At 43.1% G+C, this 19138-nt stretch overlaps 2 protein-coding genes across 4 annotated transcripts in view; both read right to left on the minus strand.

The window, feature by feature from the left end:
- Positions 1-1082: 1082 nt before the first annotated feature.
- Positions 1083-8723, minus strand: klc2 (kinesin light chain 2). 2 transcript variants are annotated; one of them, XM_068307822.1, is made up of 13 exons: positions 8563-8723; positions 5962-6541; positions 5328-5544; positions 5051-5240; positions 4795-4968; positions 4608-4707; positions 4476-4525; positions 4262-4329; positions 4056-4164; positions 3731-3883; positions 3444-3568; positions 3228-3285; positions 1083-3137 (listed from the first exon to the last, which is right to left on the minus strand). In XM_068307822.1, exons 2-13 carry the CDS (start codon positions 6521-6523, stop codon positions 3054-3056), a joined length of 1890 nt encoding a protein of 629 aa, XP_068163923.1. In that variant the 5' UTR covers positions 6524-6541; positions 8563-8723; the 3' UTR covers positions 1083-3053. The 2 variants fall into 2 exon arrangements, with proteins under 2 accessions (XP_068163923.1, XP_068163924.1); XM_068307823.1 differs by lacking the exon at positions 8563-8723 and adding an exon at positions 8047-8129.
- Positions 8724-9401: 678 nt separating this feature from the next.
- The window catches only part of LOC137590339 (phosphofurin acidic cluster sorting protein 1), a 39324-nt gene continuing 29587 nt past the window's right edge, over positions 9402-19138 (minus strand). Inside the window, exons 11-24 of one of the 2 annotated variants that reach the window (XM_068307894.1) lie at positions 17762-17842; positions 17260-17381; positions 17027-17162; positions 16704-16808; positions 15965-16071; positions 15438-15592; positions 15254-15364; positions 15064-15166; positions 14944-14986; positions 14823-14865; positions 14601-14739; positions 13722-13960; positions 13460-13579; positions 9402-13358 (exon numbers count right to left, since the gene is read on the minus strand). In XM_068307894.1, the coding sequence (XP_068163995.1) occupies positions 13240-13358; positions 13460-13579; positions 13722-13960; positions 14601-14739; positions 14823-14865; positions 14944-14986; positions 15064-15166; positions 15254-15364; positions 15438-15592; positions 15965-16071; positions 16704-16808; positions 17027-17162; positions 17260-17381; positions 17762-17842 (1623 nt within the window). In that variant the 3' untranslated portion in view covers positions 9402-13239. Of the gene's footprint in view, positions 13359-13459; positions 13580-13721; positions 13961-14600; positions 14740-14822; positions 14866-14943; positions 14987-15063; positions 15167-15253; positions 15365-15437; positions 15593-15964; positions 16072-16703; positions 16809-17026; positions 17163-17259; positions 17382-17761; positions 17846-19138 lie in introns of both variants that reach the window. The other variant, XM_068307893.1, reaches the window with a different exon arrangement.

Below are 19138 nucleotides of genomic sequence, written 5' to 3' on the forward strand. Positions count from 1 at the left end.
CTATCTATCTATCTATCTATCTATCTATCTATCTATCTATCTATCTATCTATCTATCTATCTATCTATCTATCTATCTATCTATCTATCTATCTATCTATCTTTGATTACATCCACCTTTATCTACGTCGTGCCTACAGTGCCCTCCTGTGGTCAATAGCTGTATTACACATTTTAGCTTTACTCGGTCTTACTGTGACGTTGGAGTTCGTCTCCGAACTCAGACTAATAATCATCTACTTTATCCTTAGGAAACTGTAACGGAATTGTAGAAGGGGGCTACTTATAGTTAGCATTTCGAGAAATTTGACGTTTAAATACTTTTTAGACGTGTCAATAATGTTATTTTACGTTCTGGAAGGATTTGTAGCCGTGATGCCCTCTTGTGGATATAGTGTGTTACTACAAAAACATTGAAATAAAGTTAGACGATGTTAGATTGTCACCAGCTTCCGGTTGTGACTATCAAAATAATTTTAAACGAAGGCACTAATGCGTGTTTCCCCCCCTTTCAAAACAAATAATCTTGATATTTCATGATGATTTTATGATTTTGTATTTCATATGATATTTCAGCTCACCAAGAATGTAGAATATGTCCTAGAACGTTAGTCATTGGGATTGGATTTGTTGTTCATCATTTGTGTTAGAGGGTGCCTGCTATGTTCTATGACCACCACAGGGTGGCAGCAGAGCACCACAGTATGGAGTTAGGTTGAGCCGGCTGTGATTTACTAATACGTACAGTATTGTAAATGTGACTGAATGTGAACGTTGAATGTGAATGTTTAATGTGATTGTATGCGTGTAATGTTATTGCAATTAAACACAAACCACTATATGGGTTAGGGAATTAACCAAATAATTTAATATTGATTTAAACAATTGTAATAATTTCATTATTAAATAATAAAAATATTAAATATTTATTAAATAATAAAATATAAATAAAATAAATGTTGGTAAAAACATTGATAGACAATAAAGAAAAACTATTAATATTTTATATTAAAATGATTGTTTTATTTAATATTCTGTATTATTTTGTTTCATATTCTTTCACAAATTCACAAACACGTGCGATCAATTTGGAAAGTGGGATTTGTCTTTATTGAAACTTTTGATAAAACACAAGATATACTTGGCCCCTTCACAATAAGATGCATCAAAACATCTGGAATAAAGCTGAAATTATACATCAACCTTGTTCCTGTAACTGTGACCAAAAACGACTGAGCGAATGCAAACTAAGACACTATTTTATTTTCCTCTCAGCTGTTTTATTGCAACATAGTGAGTTGATATTCATACATTTAAGGTGTCTGAGGTTCTTCTGTCTGAGATGCTTGAGAAATTCCAGAAAAACAACAATAAACGACTGACAGGTAATCGTGTTACAGTACTGCGTCAGAAACAGGTGATTTATTTTGTGCACAACCTTATTTACACATGGAGTGTGTGGAGATTGTGTGATCAGAGGAATGTGTGAGAATAAGATGAGCACACACTTTAATTTTCCGAAGAGCTTCGCCGACATAACACCGACTTCCTGCTTTACTACTTACTTTACTCCTTCCTTCATTCATGCTTTACATTTTTTAAAAATTCACCTCCACTTCTCTCATTCAGCACCGTCAGCAACCGACAGAGTAACCTCACAGCAAACCTGCGTCATTTCTTTTTACAATAATCCTTCACAAAAAAGGTGGAGAAAAAACAAAGTAAAAAACCATGTGATTTTTTCCACAGTATATACAAAACAACAATTTGTGTACATTCTGTGTTCTGTTGGTGCTTGGGGTTTTTTTTTATTGGTGTTTAGCTCCAGGGTTTCAGTAACAAACGCACAAACATCACATTCAAATAATGATTTTTCAGTACCTTCAAAATAAAAGCTCAGAGAAGAGGAAAAAACCCCCCATAAAAAAACACGTCAGCTCAACAAAATTCAGTGCAGTTGGATGGAAACAGTCAGACTTCTGAGTGCTTGATTCCGACTGACGGATCCATCCAGATCCACGAGGAGACGATGAAACCTTGATGGTCGTCACATAAACAGCTTTTAACCCGATAAAGTTTAACGATTATGCCTTTAATATCCTGGTTTAAATGATTGAAGAACAACACAGTAGTTACATTTCAGGGCATTTCCCCTCCATTCCTCCAATATGATTTAAACTTCCGGCTGTTTCTATAGCAACAGCTGGGGACAAAGTTACCTGACATTAATGAGTAGTGCTAAACTTCCTGTTGTAGCGCACTGGAGGCCGTATCTGGAAGCGTTTAAAGGAAACGGTGGAAGATTATTTAAAAATCTTCTCTCAAAGTAGTTTTCGAGCTCGTCGTTTTTCTTTTCTTCAAACGATGAACCAAGAAAAGTTTTTTGTTTGTGAAGAAAGAATCCAGAAGAAAGACGGTCGACAGTGCTGCATCCGTCTTTTCTAGACCTCTCCTTTCTACGACACCCCCCTCCCCCCCAGTCCAGTAAACACAGGAAAGTGTATCATACACACAGAACGACAAAACAAATAATTTAAAACTAAATATACATACAAAAGAAGGCAAAAAGTTGAGGTTTAAATGTTTGGTGCTGATGATTATTTTTTGAAAATGCACACTGCTAACCATCCGAGGGGTGGGGGTTGGGATTAGGGTTATGGAGTCGTTGCTACGGGCGACACAGACGGCGGGATGATGCTTCTTGTTAGCCTACGAGCCTAAAGTTGAGCGTCTGCGTCGCCGCGGTGCGGATGTGTTGCTACGATGCTACGAGCGTTCGCGAGGCGTTCAGGCGCACACGTTCCACGTTCTAGTAAGCAGCATGCTGATAAATGTGTGTCTAAATGTTCTCTGGGTGATGGAGGGCGGCGGTTTGTACAGCGAAGCGACGTTTAATGCTTCTATTTTATTCGGCGTTGCGTTCAGGTGCGCGTGTTCGATCTGGCTTCAACTTTAAGTGTGTTTGTTCGGATCAAACCGAGCTGCAAACAGCCTCTCCTCATCGGGCCCCATCTCCGCATCCTGAGTCCCGCCTCCGAGGCTCACACCCCCCCTTTAGCCAATCAGAGAGCTGCGTCTGGTTAGGTCCACGTTGCTGGCGCTCAGGCCCCTGCAGTCTGAGAATCCGGAGCTGGAGTCCTAAAAAAGACAAAAAAAACCCAGAGCGGTTTGTGTTTTATTTGTCGGGCGTCGGTCCGGACGGCACAGGTGTGATGGAGTCAGTCGTACCTGCGCCACCTCCTCGTTGCTCTTGTTCAGGAAGTTGAGGGAGCTCGCTCTCTTCAGTCTGAGACGAATTAAAACAACAACAGACAAATTAAATTATAATTCACGGGTTTCAGTTACTCAAAATGTAAAAGTCTCGTTGATTTTGTTTATTGGAACGCAGATCAAAGAGGTCATGAAAGTTTTTCTGAGTCGTCGGCATGCTACGGCTACGGTTACCCTGGGTTACGGGGTTCTTGCGGTCCGCTCCCCTGCAGCTTCTTCACCAGCATCTCGCTGCTCCTCCTCAGGGCGTCGCGGATCTTCCCGAAGGAGCCGCTGCGACGCAGAGATCCGTTCCCGTCCTGTGGAAAGACGACGGAAACGTCAAGCGGAACGTGGTCGTTGATATTTCCAACCTGTTAAAACGTCCTCTTGAGTTTCCATCCCATAAACGATTTCCGATACGACGTTTATCAGGTGATGCTAAATGCGAACGTAAACGAATTACGATCATGCCGACTGACCCCGTTCCACTCGGCGGAGTCGTCGCCCTCGCTCTCCCCTCGCTGTCCCCCCGGCCCGTTGATTCCTTCCCTGCAGTGTCGCCGGTCGGCCCCTCCGGCCCCCCCGTCCTTCAGCAGCTCCACCACTTTGCTCTGGTTGATGGCGTCGATGCCCTGAGGGAGAGGAGAGAAGAAGAACGTCAGCCGACCTTCAGTCCGACATCGTTCACAGGCCCACAAATCACCGACGGAATTCCTGAACGAATCAGGACGTCTGGAGTCTGAAAGGAGTCCAATAACCTCACAGCTGGACGCCGGGCGCTCGGCGACACTCGGTGTTGGGTACCTGTTTACGGGACTTGCTGGCGCACTCCTCCAGCGTCTCCGCCGCCTCCAGTTTGCCCTGACGACGGTACAGAGCTCCCAAACTTTTCAGAGTTGTGTTCACAGTGGGGCTGAAACAGAAAAAGACCCAAACCGGTGATGACTTGTGTTTCCTTTCAAGACATTTTTACAAACACGTGTTTTAGATGGACGCTTCCTGCTACTCACGTGTCCACCTTGCAGGCTTTATACCAGGTTCCATATTCCAGATAAGGATCGCAGTCTCTGAGCAGTCCCTGATGGAGAGAGAGAGAGATGAACGAGTGATGAGAGGAGGGGGAGAGGCAGCCAGGAGGGGAAACGTTTCCTCCTCAGAACTCGTCGGTGGAGTTTGTTGTTCTGACTCATCTGGATTCTCCTCCTCCTCCACCGACACACTGACCTTACTCTCCTCTCTCTCCTCGGCGTGCATCCAGATCGGCTTGTTGTCATCTGCAAAAACCAAGACGACAAATTTAAACATAGATGCCGTTTAAACATCTTTAGAAATCATCCTCTGTATTGATCTGCTTACTGTTGACGGATCCAAACTCCTTCTCGTGAGCTCTGGTCAGGATCTCTTTGTAGAGCGTCTCCGCGTCCTTGAACTTCCCCTGTTTCAGGTAGCAGGTCGCCTGCAGGGGAGCGACGTCGGTTATTGACGTTTGTTAAAAGAAAAACACGAGCAGGAAGTGTGAAAAAAAAAAACCCTCCTCCCCCACCAGGTTGTTTTTGGTCTTGGCCACGTTGGGGTCGTCGGCCCCCAGTTTGGACTCGTAGATCTCCAGCGCCCGTCTGTAGTAGTACTCCACCTCGTCGTACTTGCCCTGGTTCTGACACAGCAGGGCCAGGTTGTTGAGCTGCTTCGCCACGTCCGGGTGGAACTTCCCCAAAACCTGGAGCCAGTTTGTGTTTAATCAACTGAACGTCATCCTGTACAAAGATTCTGAGTCACTAGGGAGTTGTTTTTTGTCTCACCTTCTCTCTGATCTCCAGCGCTCTCTTGCACAGAGGTTCCGCCTCCTTGTATTTGCCTCTCTTCCCGTACAGAACAGCCAGGTTGTTGAGGGTCGCCGCCACGGCCGGGTGATCCTTCCCCAGCGTCTTCTCTCTGATGGCCAAGGCGTCGTTCAGGAGGTGAGCTGCTTCTTTATACTTGTTCTGATCCCTGGAGGTAAAAAAAGAAGAAGAACCTATCGCTAAAAGCTTCAACGCCAAGCTGAAACGTTATCAAGAGTTCCTGCCGTCTCCCCACCGGTACACCAGGGCCAGGATGTTGAGCATGGTGGCCACGTCGGGGTGATCGTGACCGGACGTCTTCTCCAGGTCCTCCAGGGCCTGTTTGCACAGCGGCACGGCGACCTCGTACCGCCCCTGGGACGCGTACTGGATCACCAGGTTGTGGAGCGTCCTGAGGCGCGCCGGGATCTCGTAGCATCCCTGCTGCGCCGCCGCTTCTCCGCTGGGCTGGGCTGATGGGACAGGAGGGAGACGTTGGGTTTTTGGGTACGTTTTTTTTTTTTTTTTTTGCGCCTCCAAAAGAATGATGGGAAAATATTGAACGGCTCAAACTAAAGGAACAATGTTTGATGTAAAAAAGCCGTGCATGCATGAAGTCAAAATACGTTTTTTTAACAACTATGACTAAAAGTTTGACTGAAATGAAAAATAAATAGGATAATAATTAATAATAATGAGGCTCTGATTGCTTTACACGTGTGTGACGTAATCCCATTAGAATCTAATTAATTTACGAGCATTTTAATGAAACAAATGTTTTTTTCCTGTTATTTTCCCCATAAATGTAGACCCCAGTGATGAACGGAGTGTTGTGAACTGTGTTTATAAATTTAGCGCGTCGCTATCTCCTTTAGCTTCTGATGTCACACCTGGTCCCTGGTCGTCATCGTTGGGGAACAGATCATCCAGACTGTCTTTTGAAGCGTCTCCTCCGCTTCCGCCGCCACCGCCGGAGTTCTGTCCTTTCTCCTCCGACGGCGACACGTCGTCGTCGAACTTCTTGATCTGGTTCATGAACTCCAGGTGTTTCTTCTCCTCCTCCAGCTGGGCCACGCTCTGCTCGCTGCGCTGCAGCTTGTGCTGCGTCCCCGCCAGCTCGTCCCGCAGCCACTGGTTCTCCTGGCAGAGGCGGCGCACCTGAGCGCGCAGCTTCTGCTTCTCCGACTCCACGGCGCTGAGGTGGCTGGACAGGGCGATGATCACCTGCGCCTCCCCCAGGCCCAGATCGATGGCCTCCAGACTCTTGCGGAGGAGGCCGGATTTCTCCTGCGCGGCGGGCGGCTGGGTGCAGTCCAGCAGCGAGTTGAGCAGCTGGGCGTGTTCCCCTCGCAGCGTCTCCAGGCCCTGCATGACGGCTTTGGTGTTCAGGACGATCTCATCCTGGCTCAGGCGCTCCAGGGCTTCTTCACGCGGATACACCATGGTGGACATCGCCTGGGTTCAAACACACTGCAGGGGCGAGAAAACACACAGGATGGGAGGGGTATTATAGCAGAGAAGCTGCTGGGGGTATGTTTCGGGTACTGAGGTCAAGCGAAGGTGGATGAGATAAGAAGACAGAGCAGATGAGATAAAAGAAAACAGAGATAAAGATAAAAGAGAATAAAACAAATAAATAGGAAAGAAATTAAAAGCTGAAAAAAATAATAGTAACAAAATAAACTACAATCCCACATTTCATCTTGATAATTGGTGATGATGGTGAAGATAAGACAACTTCATTCTCAGCACAAGTAAAATCCTTTAGGGATCATCAATAATCAGCAAAAAACAAACATAAAAACAAAAACAGCAGTTAAATCTTAATGAATAGAATAAAAATGAAAACACCAATCACACCTCCCTCGTTTTTATCTTTCTCTAGAGGTCAATGGCTTAATATTAATTTCCTGCTTCATTACAGCAACATTTTCCCTTTGGGCAGTCAGAGGAGGTGGGAAGACAAAAAGTGTGTGTTTGTTTAGAAAAGAAAAACACACACACACACACACACACACACACACACTAGTGAAGACAATTAAATTAAGAAGCTGAGAAAAAGAGGAAATCAGGATCTAAACCAACGAGCAAAACTCTTGAGATGTTTTAATGTCATTTAAAAATTCCTACTGGTTACGTAACTTATTAATAAATCTTACTTCGGAATGTGGAACAAACCAGATTTTTAAAAAAAAAATTTTTTATGGGCAGTAAGAACAAAAAAAAATCCAATGTTTTCCAATCAGACTATCATATAAATATAAAACAATGCATTTATATCTGCGTGCAAAAATCATTTTTAATTATCTTTAAACGTGTGGAGGTGAGGTGGGGGGGAGGGGGGGGGCACACCTGCTCTACCCCCCCCGCCCCCCTCCCATCCGGATCCTGTACTCACTGCAATGCACCAAAAAGATCCATCTTTTTCAAAAGCAAAAACTTAAACACAAACCGCATAAACTCCCTCCTAAAATGAGAGAATGAACATATTTGTTAATATTTATTTATTTATTTGTTTATTTTAATTAAAGCTGACATTTATGGTGATGCCGGTGGATGGTCTGGGCCTGTGGCCGGGAAGGGCGGCAGCCATCGGCTTGGTCATCTATCAATCAAGTTTACCGGTAATCGATAGAATATATAACAAATGATCAATAAATTATAAGAAATGCGTGGACACGTCTGATTCCGACATGTTTGTAACCGATAACTCGAACACCATAACACAACACATAGAGATGGACTTTAAGCGACTGTGATATTCTGTATGTAATACTGTAAAACAGAATTAAATATGCTTAATCAATAAAAACATCGATATTTAATGAATGGAGGCGATGCAATTACGGATCTCATCGAAGATGTACGCTAACGCTTAATTTGACCGATTTCCTGTATTTATATACGTTTGTTAGCGAATTAGTGACGATTTCAATCGGTTTTTTTTTTTAATATTATCAAACCGCATTTTTTACCTTCATCGAAGACAAATACGACGCTTTTGTCCGCTGAACAAACAGGACAAATGTTGTGATGCTCCACACAGACCAGTGTCAAGTCCACGAGTTCAAAACAAACTACTTCCGGGGTTTTTAGTTTCAAAATAAAATTACATGCTGGGGTCAGAGCGACGCAGGGTAAGACAATGGCGTCAAATCTTGTGGGTCTTGTTAGGAGAATTACATTACTAATTAAAACACGCGTTAATTACTTAAATATAGGAGTTCAAGATCAGCAACTAATACCAACAGCAGGAAAGAATCGACGTCGAATGTCAACGTTTCGTCAAATTTGAGCTTTACTTTGAAGGGTGTCATGTCGACCCGTTATTGACACTTGTCCTCCATATTCCGCCCATCTCAGGTTATTCGGCTGGTGCGACACTCTCTGTACTAACTACTGTATATACATCTCATTTACGTTCAATTGAATTAAAGTCACAGTAAATTAGCTGTTAGTTATGTTACACGCTAACATTAACGGTAACTTACCCTGACTGGAAATTGACAATGGAGGACAGCAAGGACGCTTTTAAACAAGCTCACGGTGTCGCTGGTTACCAGCCGGTCATCCAGGCAAAGCCTTTTGTTCATAAATTGATAGATTAAAAAAAATACAGACACGACCGCCGGACGAAAACGACTGTTTTCCCTGAATCCACTCTCAAAGATGAATTAAGATGTCAAGATAGTAATCGTTTGCCATTTCCAGCCAGGTTCGGATCGCTTTTGGTCCACTTACTTCCGTTTCACCGGATTTTCTCTGGGCTTTTACGAGAACTTTATGGTTCTAAAATTCTGACACACGTTTCAGTGTAAATTCAAATCCTCATTTTATATTAAAATGCCATGCCTGGATTGTGAGTAAAAATATTTTAGTGTCGTTTACGTTCGAGTAGAACGTCTTCGAGGAACCGGAAGTAGGCAGATACTTATCCTGTTTTGCTAATACTCTTTGTACTCTGACGTCACCAGAGGCCCGTTCATGGAGGGGAGCTGAGAGGGTCTACTGTACCACTGACCTGTTTACTAGGATCATGTGAACCGTTTATTGACGCAGTCACCGTGATTCACTACAAATAGTTCTTCACAATAAAAAAAACCTTTATTCATCTGAATCTGTGAATCCTCATCAAATTTGTGAGGAAAATATCAATAATCGTTTTAGTATCTTTTAAAATCAGATTTTTTAAAATTTCCTGACCATTTTTTTTTTTAGAAACCCTTCTTGCTCATCCTTTTTTTTTTTTTTTTAAATGCTAATGGTAAGGAATGCACACACACATACACCAGACCTATATATCCTAAATTATAAAAGCAAGAGACTGAGCTACAAAGCAGGATTTTATTTAAAAAACAAAACATTTCCACTTTTCATCCCACATCTCTTTGATTGACACACATAACCATGAAAAAGCATTACTACAAAATGTGTCAAATTAAGAAACAAAAAAAAAACCTACAATACAATATAACAAGAACTATCTGATATGTACAAGCATTATACTGTAGTTTATTATAATTATTGTTATAGGCAAAAGGTAATAAAGCTGAGGATCGCTGCTGAAGAGACAATGGCGTGTGCAAAATACTCTCCACAAGTCCACGAGCCCAGGACGCTCGGCTCTGAGCAGAACCTGGTCAGGCAGAAATCTACCGCTTTCAGGCAATTCCTACTCCCATGAGGACGAACAGCAAATTTACAAGCCGTGAGGGAGGTTGGACAATATCATTTAAGATGATCTCACATACGTATACGACAGTGGAGAGACACTGCTGATCACTGACGGAGGTCATCGATGGGCCAGACTGATCTAATCTCTAACCACAACTAGTCAAGGACACAGTCACCAATGTTGCACCGTCACAAACACACTGCTACACAGGTACAGGAAAAACCAGGAACAAGTCTACGACTCACATACATGACAAATTTCACTTTACATAAAACATGTGCATGGATAGAATTGGGAGAAATAAAATCCAAAGGTGATAAAGACAAGCTGCAGAAGGTGGCTGTTTTCTTACCTAGTGCCTACAAATACTGAAAATCTGACTGTAGAACATATTTTACCGTTAACAGGTTTTCAGTTATCAGCGAATCTCTCCTATTATAATCACATTTCATTCACATTCAGTTTTAGCAGTGGTTTTGGTTTGTAATGCCTCTGTCTCAGTGGAATATTCCCAAGTAAATCAAACCTTAATACAGAGGCTGGAATCGCTAAATTATAAATTATGTCCTCAAACAATGTTAGTAGATGTAGTTTAGATTCTGGTCACTGCAAAAGAGCAAAGGACAGATTAAGGGGAAAAGGGATTTTGAATTTATAGACAGAAGCAAAATCATTCAGGTTAACAGTAAAATAACGAAGCTCGTCATTCCAAAACGATTAGGAAATTCTGAAAAGTTTACTCTTTCTGGAGTAGCACACTTAAAACGTATTCAAGTTGTCACTTTGGTAAAATTCTGCAGTCACAAAAAACACGAGAATCATTAGCTACTCGCTCTGAATACAGCGGGAACTCCGACGGTTTATTGGGATAGAAGACGTTTCTTGGTGCTTCATAGTGTAACAGCTTGGCAGCATTCTCTTAAACATAAAAAAAGAAGAAATGGCGACATTTTAAAATCTAGGTTAACATATTAAAATAAGACACAAGCTCAGACCTGAGGTGAATTTAAGAATTGGGTTGATAATTGACTGAAACGTTCCAGATTACACGTACAATATTGACATATTGATGTTATTATTGTAAAGGTTCCTCATTGAAATGTGACAACATGTCAAACCCTGAATTTCTTTTAATCCAGGCAGAAAAGCAGCTTTAAAAGCTTTCAAATATTCCTTCAGGTTATATTCATTAGTGACAACTCATGGTCATTTTCTAAGTATGGTGCCAAGAAGTTCCGATTTATTTAATGATTTTGCCTCAATACTCAGACTCGATTCACAAGGATGCAAGACAACAGGGATAAACTATTCAGTACATTTGACTATTTGGAGGAAGTTCACATCAAACTGTTTGTTGGATGTCGAGTTGTCAAACAGAGAGCAAACGAAGCTCTGAAAGCCTTCAGTGTGAAACCTCACAGCTGCTGACCGACAAACGTGAGCCGAGATGTTCCGCTGACTTGAAGGAATTAACACTGTAATATTCACCGTTTACCTTTCCTCAAACAAAAAAGCATGAACACAATTAAAAACTATTTTACTAATACTTCACTTGATGTGGTGTTACCATCTAAGCGACAGGCCAGAGGTGCAGAGCTTTGCTTTAAAAAAAAAAAAAAAATCTTTACAAAAATGACTATAAAATTACAAGGTGTAGGATGAAATTTTAAAATTGAATTGAAAATGAGAATAAAGTGAAAGTCATAAAATTACATTTTAATTCTACTCCAAAAGTGATGTTACAAAAAAAAGAAATGATGAAAAAAGTATTAAGGGAATGAAGTCAAAACTGTACAAGAAAAAAGTAATGTTTGTCCCCTAATAGTTTAAATTCATGACTTAAATCTTGTATCATCAGGGCTTTAAATTTAAATTTTTTTAAATTTTAGAATAATTTTATGACTATTCACAAGACCTTATTCTCCTTTATTTTTGATTGTTTGCTTTTTTAAAATTTAAAACCCTAATATTTAGTCATACAAATCCTGGAGTTGCACACAATAAAATAACGTCAAGAGATTTATTAATTTTCTTCTGAATCTGCTAGAAAAAAATTTGCATTTGCCTCATGCCAGACTATAAAGTAACGACTGCAGCCTTTGCACAACTGATCACACACAAATGATATTGATATATGTTACATAATAATGTCCACGTCATCAACACAAACACACCAGTTGCATGCCCTCAAACACATGGTAGAAAAAAATGTTCCTCCAATTTTGATTTTTTTTTTTTTTTAAAAACCATATTACATTTAATTCACCACACATACAAACCCACACACACACACACACACGTTACTAGTTACTGTACATTCACTGTTCACCACACAACATCCTAGAGAAAGCCCGTTAGCAGACCCGCGTCTACATCGACCACATCCACCCAAACCTCACCTTTATTTCTGATAAAACCAACGTTATTAAGAGAAGGGGAAACAAAATTGCTTAAAAATGGGGTTTCTGACCAGGTCCACTTTCCAACTATTTGGGGCAAACAACATTGTGCTTTATTGCAGACAGAGAACACCCAGATGTGTATTCATAAGTGCATAGCAAATGAGAAAATAGGACAAAAACGCACATTACCGCAGCCCCTTCCCTGAAAACCTGGAACTATTCACAAAGAACACACTACGCATCACAAACGGCTTTAAAGGGAAGGCTTCACTATTTTTCACTAGAGCACAATTTTAAAGACACTTTCCTTCGGAGAAACATTTATTTTTATAATTTTTTTAGAGGAAACGTTTGGCATTAGACATCCAGATGACTTATTTCGGTCGAGAGGAAATATTTTCAATGACTTGGAAGCCCTTGAAAGAAAAACAAACAGAACGGGCCTGAAGGGCGTCGAGATTTATCACATGCAAACAGTTTGACTGTATTTTATGAGCGGTGGACTGTTCTCTTTGTGTTTTCATTAGCTCATGCACACACTGAGGCCCTGCTGCGGGACTTCTTCTATTGTGAGTGGCTGTTTCTGGCACATGGGTGCTGGCAGTTTGGGGGCATGCATGTGTGGGTGGGTGGGCGGGGCCACGAGGGCCTCAAAAGTCAAGGGTCAGACTTTAAGGGTTTGAAATCGGTGAGTTGTTGCATGCTATTGCATTCCATAGAACGGAAACGTTAATGGCAGTCAGCAAATACACTTGTTTAGTAAGCCCCTTGTAAACACACACACACACACCATGTACATTCATGTGTGCATGCACATTCATCACACACACACACACACACACACACACACACACACACACATCAAAAGGGACGTTAAAGTGACTTGTAACAGTGATGCATCCCAACATTTCCTCCTCTTCCTCCCCTCAAACGAGAATCTCGACTGGAGCTAAAGTTAAGCTAAAGAATGACAAATAGTCGTTTTTCTCTCTTCTTGAGGTGGCGGGAGGCGGGTCATTACACAACGGTGAGACAGGTGAGGGAAGCCAAAGGTCAGGTTGGGGGTCAGTCGGGTCGGCGGGTGCAGAGCCCTAGGACGTGGGCTTGCTGTAGCCAAAAAGTCCGACGGGTAAGTATTTAACGTGGGTGGGCCACTGGGCGGCCAGCTGGAAAAACTTCACATCGTTCCACTCGACGCCGTCGATGGAAACTGAAGCGACACAAAAAAACACAAACAAGACGATAAATGAAGCGTTGAAACAAACACAAGGACAACGGAGGGGCGGAAGTGTCCTGATGCTTCAGGCTCACCTTTCAGGATGGTCTGCTGCTGCTTGGCGGAGCAGATGAGCCGGCTGATGCCTTCAATGACCTGACTCTTCGAGTCGACGTCCTTCTCCTTCGGCTTCTTTCCCAGGAAGATGGTGGGAACTGAAGAAAAACATCAGGACTATCTTCTACTGGGCGTTTAAAATTTCATAAATCAGATAAAACATTTCTATGCAGGCTTGGAGGAAGATTTAGCTTCTGAAATCATTCCTTCAACATCACCTGACCGATGATCCTCCCTCACCTTTCTTGTTCTTCTCCTTGGTGACCACTGTCATCGCCATGGTGCTGACCTGCGTTTGTGGGTCGTTACTGCCCCCTCCTGGCAGCCTGCTGACCTGCAGCGAGCGGAAGGCGCTCTTCAGCGTGTTCTTGCAGCCCGTGTCTCGCCGTTCGCCCTCCCGCCGCTTCTCAGCCAGGGAGGCCAGCCAGTAATCCACCTGCAGGCCGATGGCGTCCACGCCGTGAGACATGCTGGGACTCCTGAACACACAAAGTGTTTATGAACACAAAACTAAAGGATCCGATCAATCAATTTCAACCCAGAGGAAAATCTGACCCTGCAATATTTGTGTTTTTGATACGCCACAATTCAATTAACCACAGTCGTATTCTATTATTACGGTCAGCACAGCACAAAATTATTCCATAAAGGGAGAAATAATAGGTCAAATTTCTTATAATAGTTTCCATTTCCATGGATTTGGATCACTACAAATTATATTCTAAATCAAAACCAAACCAGGACATGAAGCCATGAAGTAGCATCCACATTCTGACGCTGTGTGTCGACAGTAAAGGAACTTTGTCCATAAATGAACATGTAAAACGTCACAGCGTAAACAAACACACACTGTTAAACTAGATGGAAATTTTCTTGATATTTGCAGATTTCACGCAGTAAACAGTAATGGAACAACTCTTCTCTGACAGCATTTTGGTATTTTAAACACATTGGTATTCATATTGTAAACCACACAACATGAAATTAACTGCAGAGATGTTAGAACGTCCGTTTCATTGTTTTCTATCATACCTTGAAGATAAATAATATATTTTATTGCAGGAGATGTTTATTGTTTTCAGCGAGAAGAGGAGGGATATAAAGTGAGGTTGGTCTTACCCTTGTACGGTGAGGACACTGCCCATGGAGGGGGAGGAGGGGGGTGTGGCAGCCTCTTTAATCATCCCTGTGGGTGAGCCGTGGGAGGGGGGAGATGTGGAGGGAACGGCTAAGCTAACTGCCACGCCCTCTTCCGCTTCTGCTCAGGAGACAAACAACAAATGTCATCGCCTGACCAACAGTTACTGAGAAATGTGTGACGAGTCAAAAACGAGTCCTCACCTGTCGGAGACGAACCAGACTCAATGAGTCCAACCTTCACCACCTGCAAAACAGGATGTGATGTCAGCAACACGTCGAAATGATGATGATAATAATAACAATAAGAGAAATAAACACTCACCCCGATGAAGGGAATAAACTTCTGGTAGGAGTCTTCGTCTCGCCTGGAAGGAGAGTGAGAACAGACACTCTTAGGGAAAACAAAACATGTTTTCTTATTTGTGTTTGCGTCTCTACTCACGTCCTGTGTTTGCAGGTGAGCATGGCCTCGGCGATCGGCAGCTGATGCGTCACTGTGGCGCCGCTGATGTACTGGGCGATTCTGGCCGCTACGTCCAGCTGGTCTGAAGGTGAGGCGGACAAAACAGGAACGTGATTAATGATCACCAGCAGATGGGGCCCATCATCGTCGGTTTGGTGGGTGTGGTTACCTGTCTGTGGCGGCTCAGAGCGGCTGAACACGTCTCTCCAGGCCGCATCCAAGAAGGAGGAGCTGTAGCGGTTGTCAAGCGTGCCGATGTGCTTTGCAACCGGATGGGAGCCTGATGGAGATGGTAAAATAAGAGCGACGAAAGGTTTTTCCGTCACTACTGAAGCAAAAGCCGACTCTCTTACCCAGAGGAACAACCAGGAAGCGCATGTGGTTCAACCAATCAGATGTCTTGTTGGCAAGCTGAGTGACAAAAAACTGCAGGATGGCCCCCAAGTAGCTCTGGCTGCCCACCGCCACGATCTTCACCGCTCTGGGCATGGAGGAGTTACAATTACAGCTACAGGGATAGAGAGACGATATCAGTGAGGTGAAGGCTGTGCTGCACTGGAACGATCAAATGTGTCAGCCATTAAAGGTAATGGGAAGCACACAGGAAACGGTGGAGAAGGAAAGTAAAAGTGAAGGAAGGTGAAGGAACGAGAGGAAGGAGGAGAAAATGGAAAAGATAAAGGAGACAAATGAATAAACAGAAAATAAAAGATGGGGAGTCGTGAGAGAAATAAGATGGAGGGTGGGGGATATGGAGGATCAAGGGGACAAAGAAAAGAAGGGTCATACAGATAAAACCAAACAAAAAACAAAATGTGTGTGTGTTTAGGTGTGTGTGTGTGTGTGTGTGTGTGTGTGTGTGTGTGTGAAAAATACTCACAATTTCTGAATGCGAGTCAGCACTGCAGACAGGACTGCCTGGATTTCAGCCGGTGAACACGTACAAACCACCGGGTGTCTTTGGACCTGGAGCTGCTCTACAACATACTGAAAGCACAAGTCAGTCAGCGACTGCAACATCCTGCGACACCCCTGAATTCAACATCCTACCCTGACCTACACATTTTTGTGCCTCTGGCTTCCTGAAAATGTTGCTTTTTGTTTTGTGATTATATCTCATCAGGTTTCAGAGATGTGTACTTAAAAAGGTATAAAGTGCGCCATTGTTCCTTGCGGTTAATGCGTTCCAGGAACCACACGCAGTTAACGAATTCCGCGATAGAGCGACAAACTATCTATCTTATTATTGGTAATTTAAATGTTTATGAACCCTCCCCATACTAATATTAAACCATGTTTTCCCACACTCTTATAGACTGTGTAAAGCACTTTGCGTCTCATGGAAGTCCGAGACTCACTCACGGAACGGAGCGCACTTCTGGATGAAATCTGACCTTGACCTAGTTTTCTCAAGGTCAATGTCATCTTATTGTCATCCCCTTTGCTGGCTGAGTAATGTGCTTTTTGTTTCATCTTTCTATCTGCAACGGTTATGACGATATTTGGTGGACTAACGGACGGACGGACGAACACACAAACACTGACAATTACAATACATCCCCTTCGCTAGATGTAAAAACAGAGAGATGCCAATAACACACACACACAAATGGTCTTACCTGGCCCTGCCAGTCAGTGCCGTTGACCAGGATAAGGCTTTCTGGGAGCGCTGAGTCTGATAACAAAATCTGGTTCAGCTGGTCGTACACCACTTTCCTCAAGAGCTAGACACACACACACACACACACACACACACACACACCCACAGATGAGTGTATAAACCCAGATGCACACATTCATTTTTCACAAACAAGATTCTTTTCTGCGCTCTGAGTGAGTCACAGATTATCGGGACACATTCTTTACAGTTTAAATCCCTCCTTGGGAACAAACACAACCTGATGATTCACTCCCTGATGCAGCTGATGAGACGCCGACTCACCGGCGAGCTCTGCCCCAGCTCAGGGGACCTCTCGGAGTCTGAGCTGTTGGTGCGTTCGCTCAAGGGTTTCGACAGCTGCCTCTCCTTCAGGGGGGTGCTGACACGCTTCTGTCTGGGGGTGTGGCCTCCATCCAACCTGGGGTGGAGGAGGGGCCAACTTAAATCAGATCCACACGTATCCAAGAGGTGTCATTCATTTCATATACTTATATTAAATTTTAGTGATTTGTTACCTTGGCGATGGCAAGGCCTGGGTTTCACTTTTACTGCTCTTGAGGGGCGTACGGGGTTTTTCTGCCACAGACACCATGATGCAGGGTCCTACCTCTGCAAAAAGCTCCTGGTCTGTTAGCTCCTACACACACACACACACGAGCACACACACACACACACGAGCACACACACACACACACACACACACACACAAAGATGAAAAAGATGAAAAAGCCATAATCTCACTTTTCCTTCCTCTGATTCTTCTGCCTTTCTCTCAGTCTGCTTAACTACAACAGCGTAGATGGAAGCAAATCCCCTTCAGAGTTATTGACACAGATCGTTACACATTATTAATTCACCCACCTTCAGACACACACACACACACACACACACACACACACACACACACACACACACACACACACACACACACACACACACACACACACACACACAGACAGACAGACAGACACACACACACACACACACACACACACACACACACTAAAAGAATCATACCAGAGTATCGGTCTCAGACAACGCCTCCTCTAGGTTGCGGCTACGGGAGGGTTTCATCTTTTCTAAAGGAGGCTGCTCTCCCTGCTGGAAAGACAAGAAGCAGCAGTCAGTTGGAAATCCGATGCCAGTATGTAGTAGCAGCAGACAGTAGGGGGCAGCAGGAGTCAGTATGTGGCAGCAGGAGTCAGTATGTAGCAGCAGGAGTCAGCATGTAGCAGCAGGAGTCAGTGTGTAGCAGCAGGAGTCAGTATGTGGCAACAGGAGTCACTATGTGGCAACAGGAGTCACTATGTGGCAACAGGAGTCAGTAGGGGGCAGCAGGAGTCAGTAGGGGGCAGCAGGAGTCAGTAGGGGGCAGCAGGAGTGAGCAGGGGGCAGTAGGATTAAGCACTGAAAACAACAATAAGTCAAATTGTGCTAAAAAATAGGAGCAAATTTCAACATTTCATTTTTTAAAGTCATTTAACACAAATTTACAGACAGGGAATACTGGGACTTGAACCCCTTCTGGCTGTGAGGTGACAGCGCTAACCACTACGCCACCTGGGTTTTTTTTTAGAGTCGTGTTCTGTCAATAAACACAAGAAGCTTTACTTCAGAGTTCCTACGAAACGAGCAACTGCAGCAGAGAGACAACAAAAGCGATCCGTTCAGCTTGGCGAGGGTAAATACACTTTTTATCGAGCAGACGGCGACCATAAAAGAGGTATTGGATTTCACGCTCCATTAAGGAAACATTTCAAAAAATTTACATTTGCCCACTGCTTCCCCTGCTGGGTAATTTTCATGCGCTTCACATTCTGGATATTTAACACATTGGTGCAGAGTCGCTTGCTGTTTTCAAGCTTGTGTTCGATTTTATGCACCAACTTTACACTGTTTTCCAACACAGTGTGATATTTAATGCCATTGAGGATGCAGTTAAATTAATTTATAATCCTTACATATGTAAACTGTTGGTGTGCGTACTTTATTATCGCGTTAGCGCCATCTGAAGTTTACTGTGTTCTTAATCAGCAGCATGAGGTGAGGATTGTTGATGAGCAAAACAAATCAGAACATATAAACAGAGGAAATAAAAGTGCAATTAATTGTTAATGACACTTAAAAAAAACAACCACTCTTTTCTACCTCTGTTGACCGAAGACTGAATATTCCACCCAGGACTAATTAAACTGATAATACTTTTTTAAGAGCATGAAGAGGAGACACTACATCCCATAATTAATTTGAAAGATGCATCACTGAAAGGAAATTAATCTACTTGAGAAGGAGGAGATTTGTTTACCATTATGCTTTTACACCTCCTAGGATTAAACCTACAGTATTTGTGTGATGAAAATGAAAACGCAAAGCAGCTCATAGAGGCGCAATTTA

The sequence above is a fragment of the Antennarius striatus genome, chromosome 23 (assembly GCF_040054535.1).
Source record: "Antennarius striatus isolate MH-2024 chromosome 23, ASM4005453v1, whole genome shotgun sequence".
Taxonomy (NCBI): Eukaryota; Metazoa; Chordata; class Actinopteri; order Lophiiformes; family Antennariidae; genus Antennarius; species Antennarius striatus.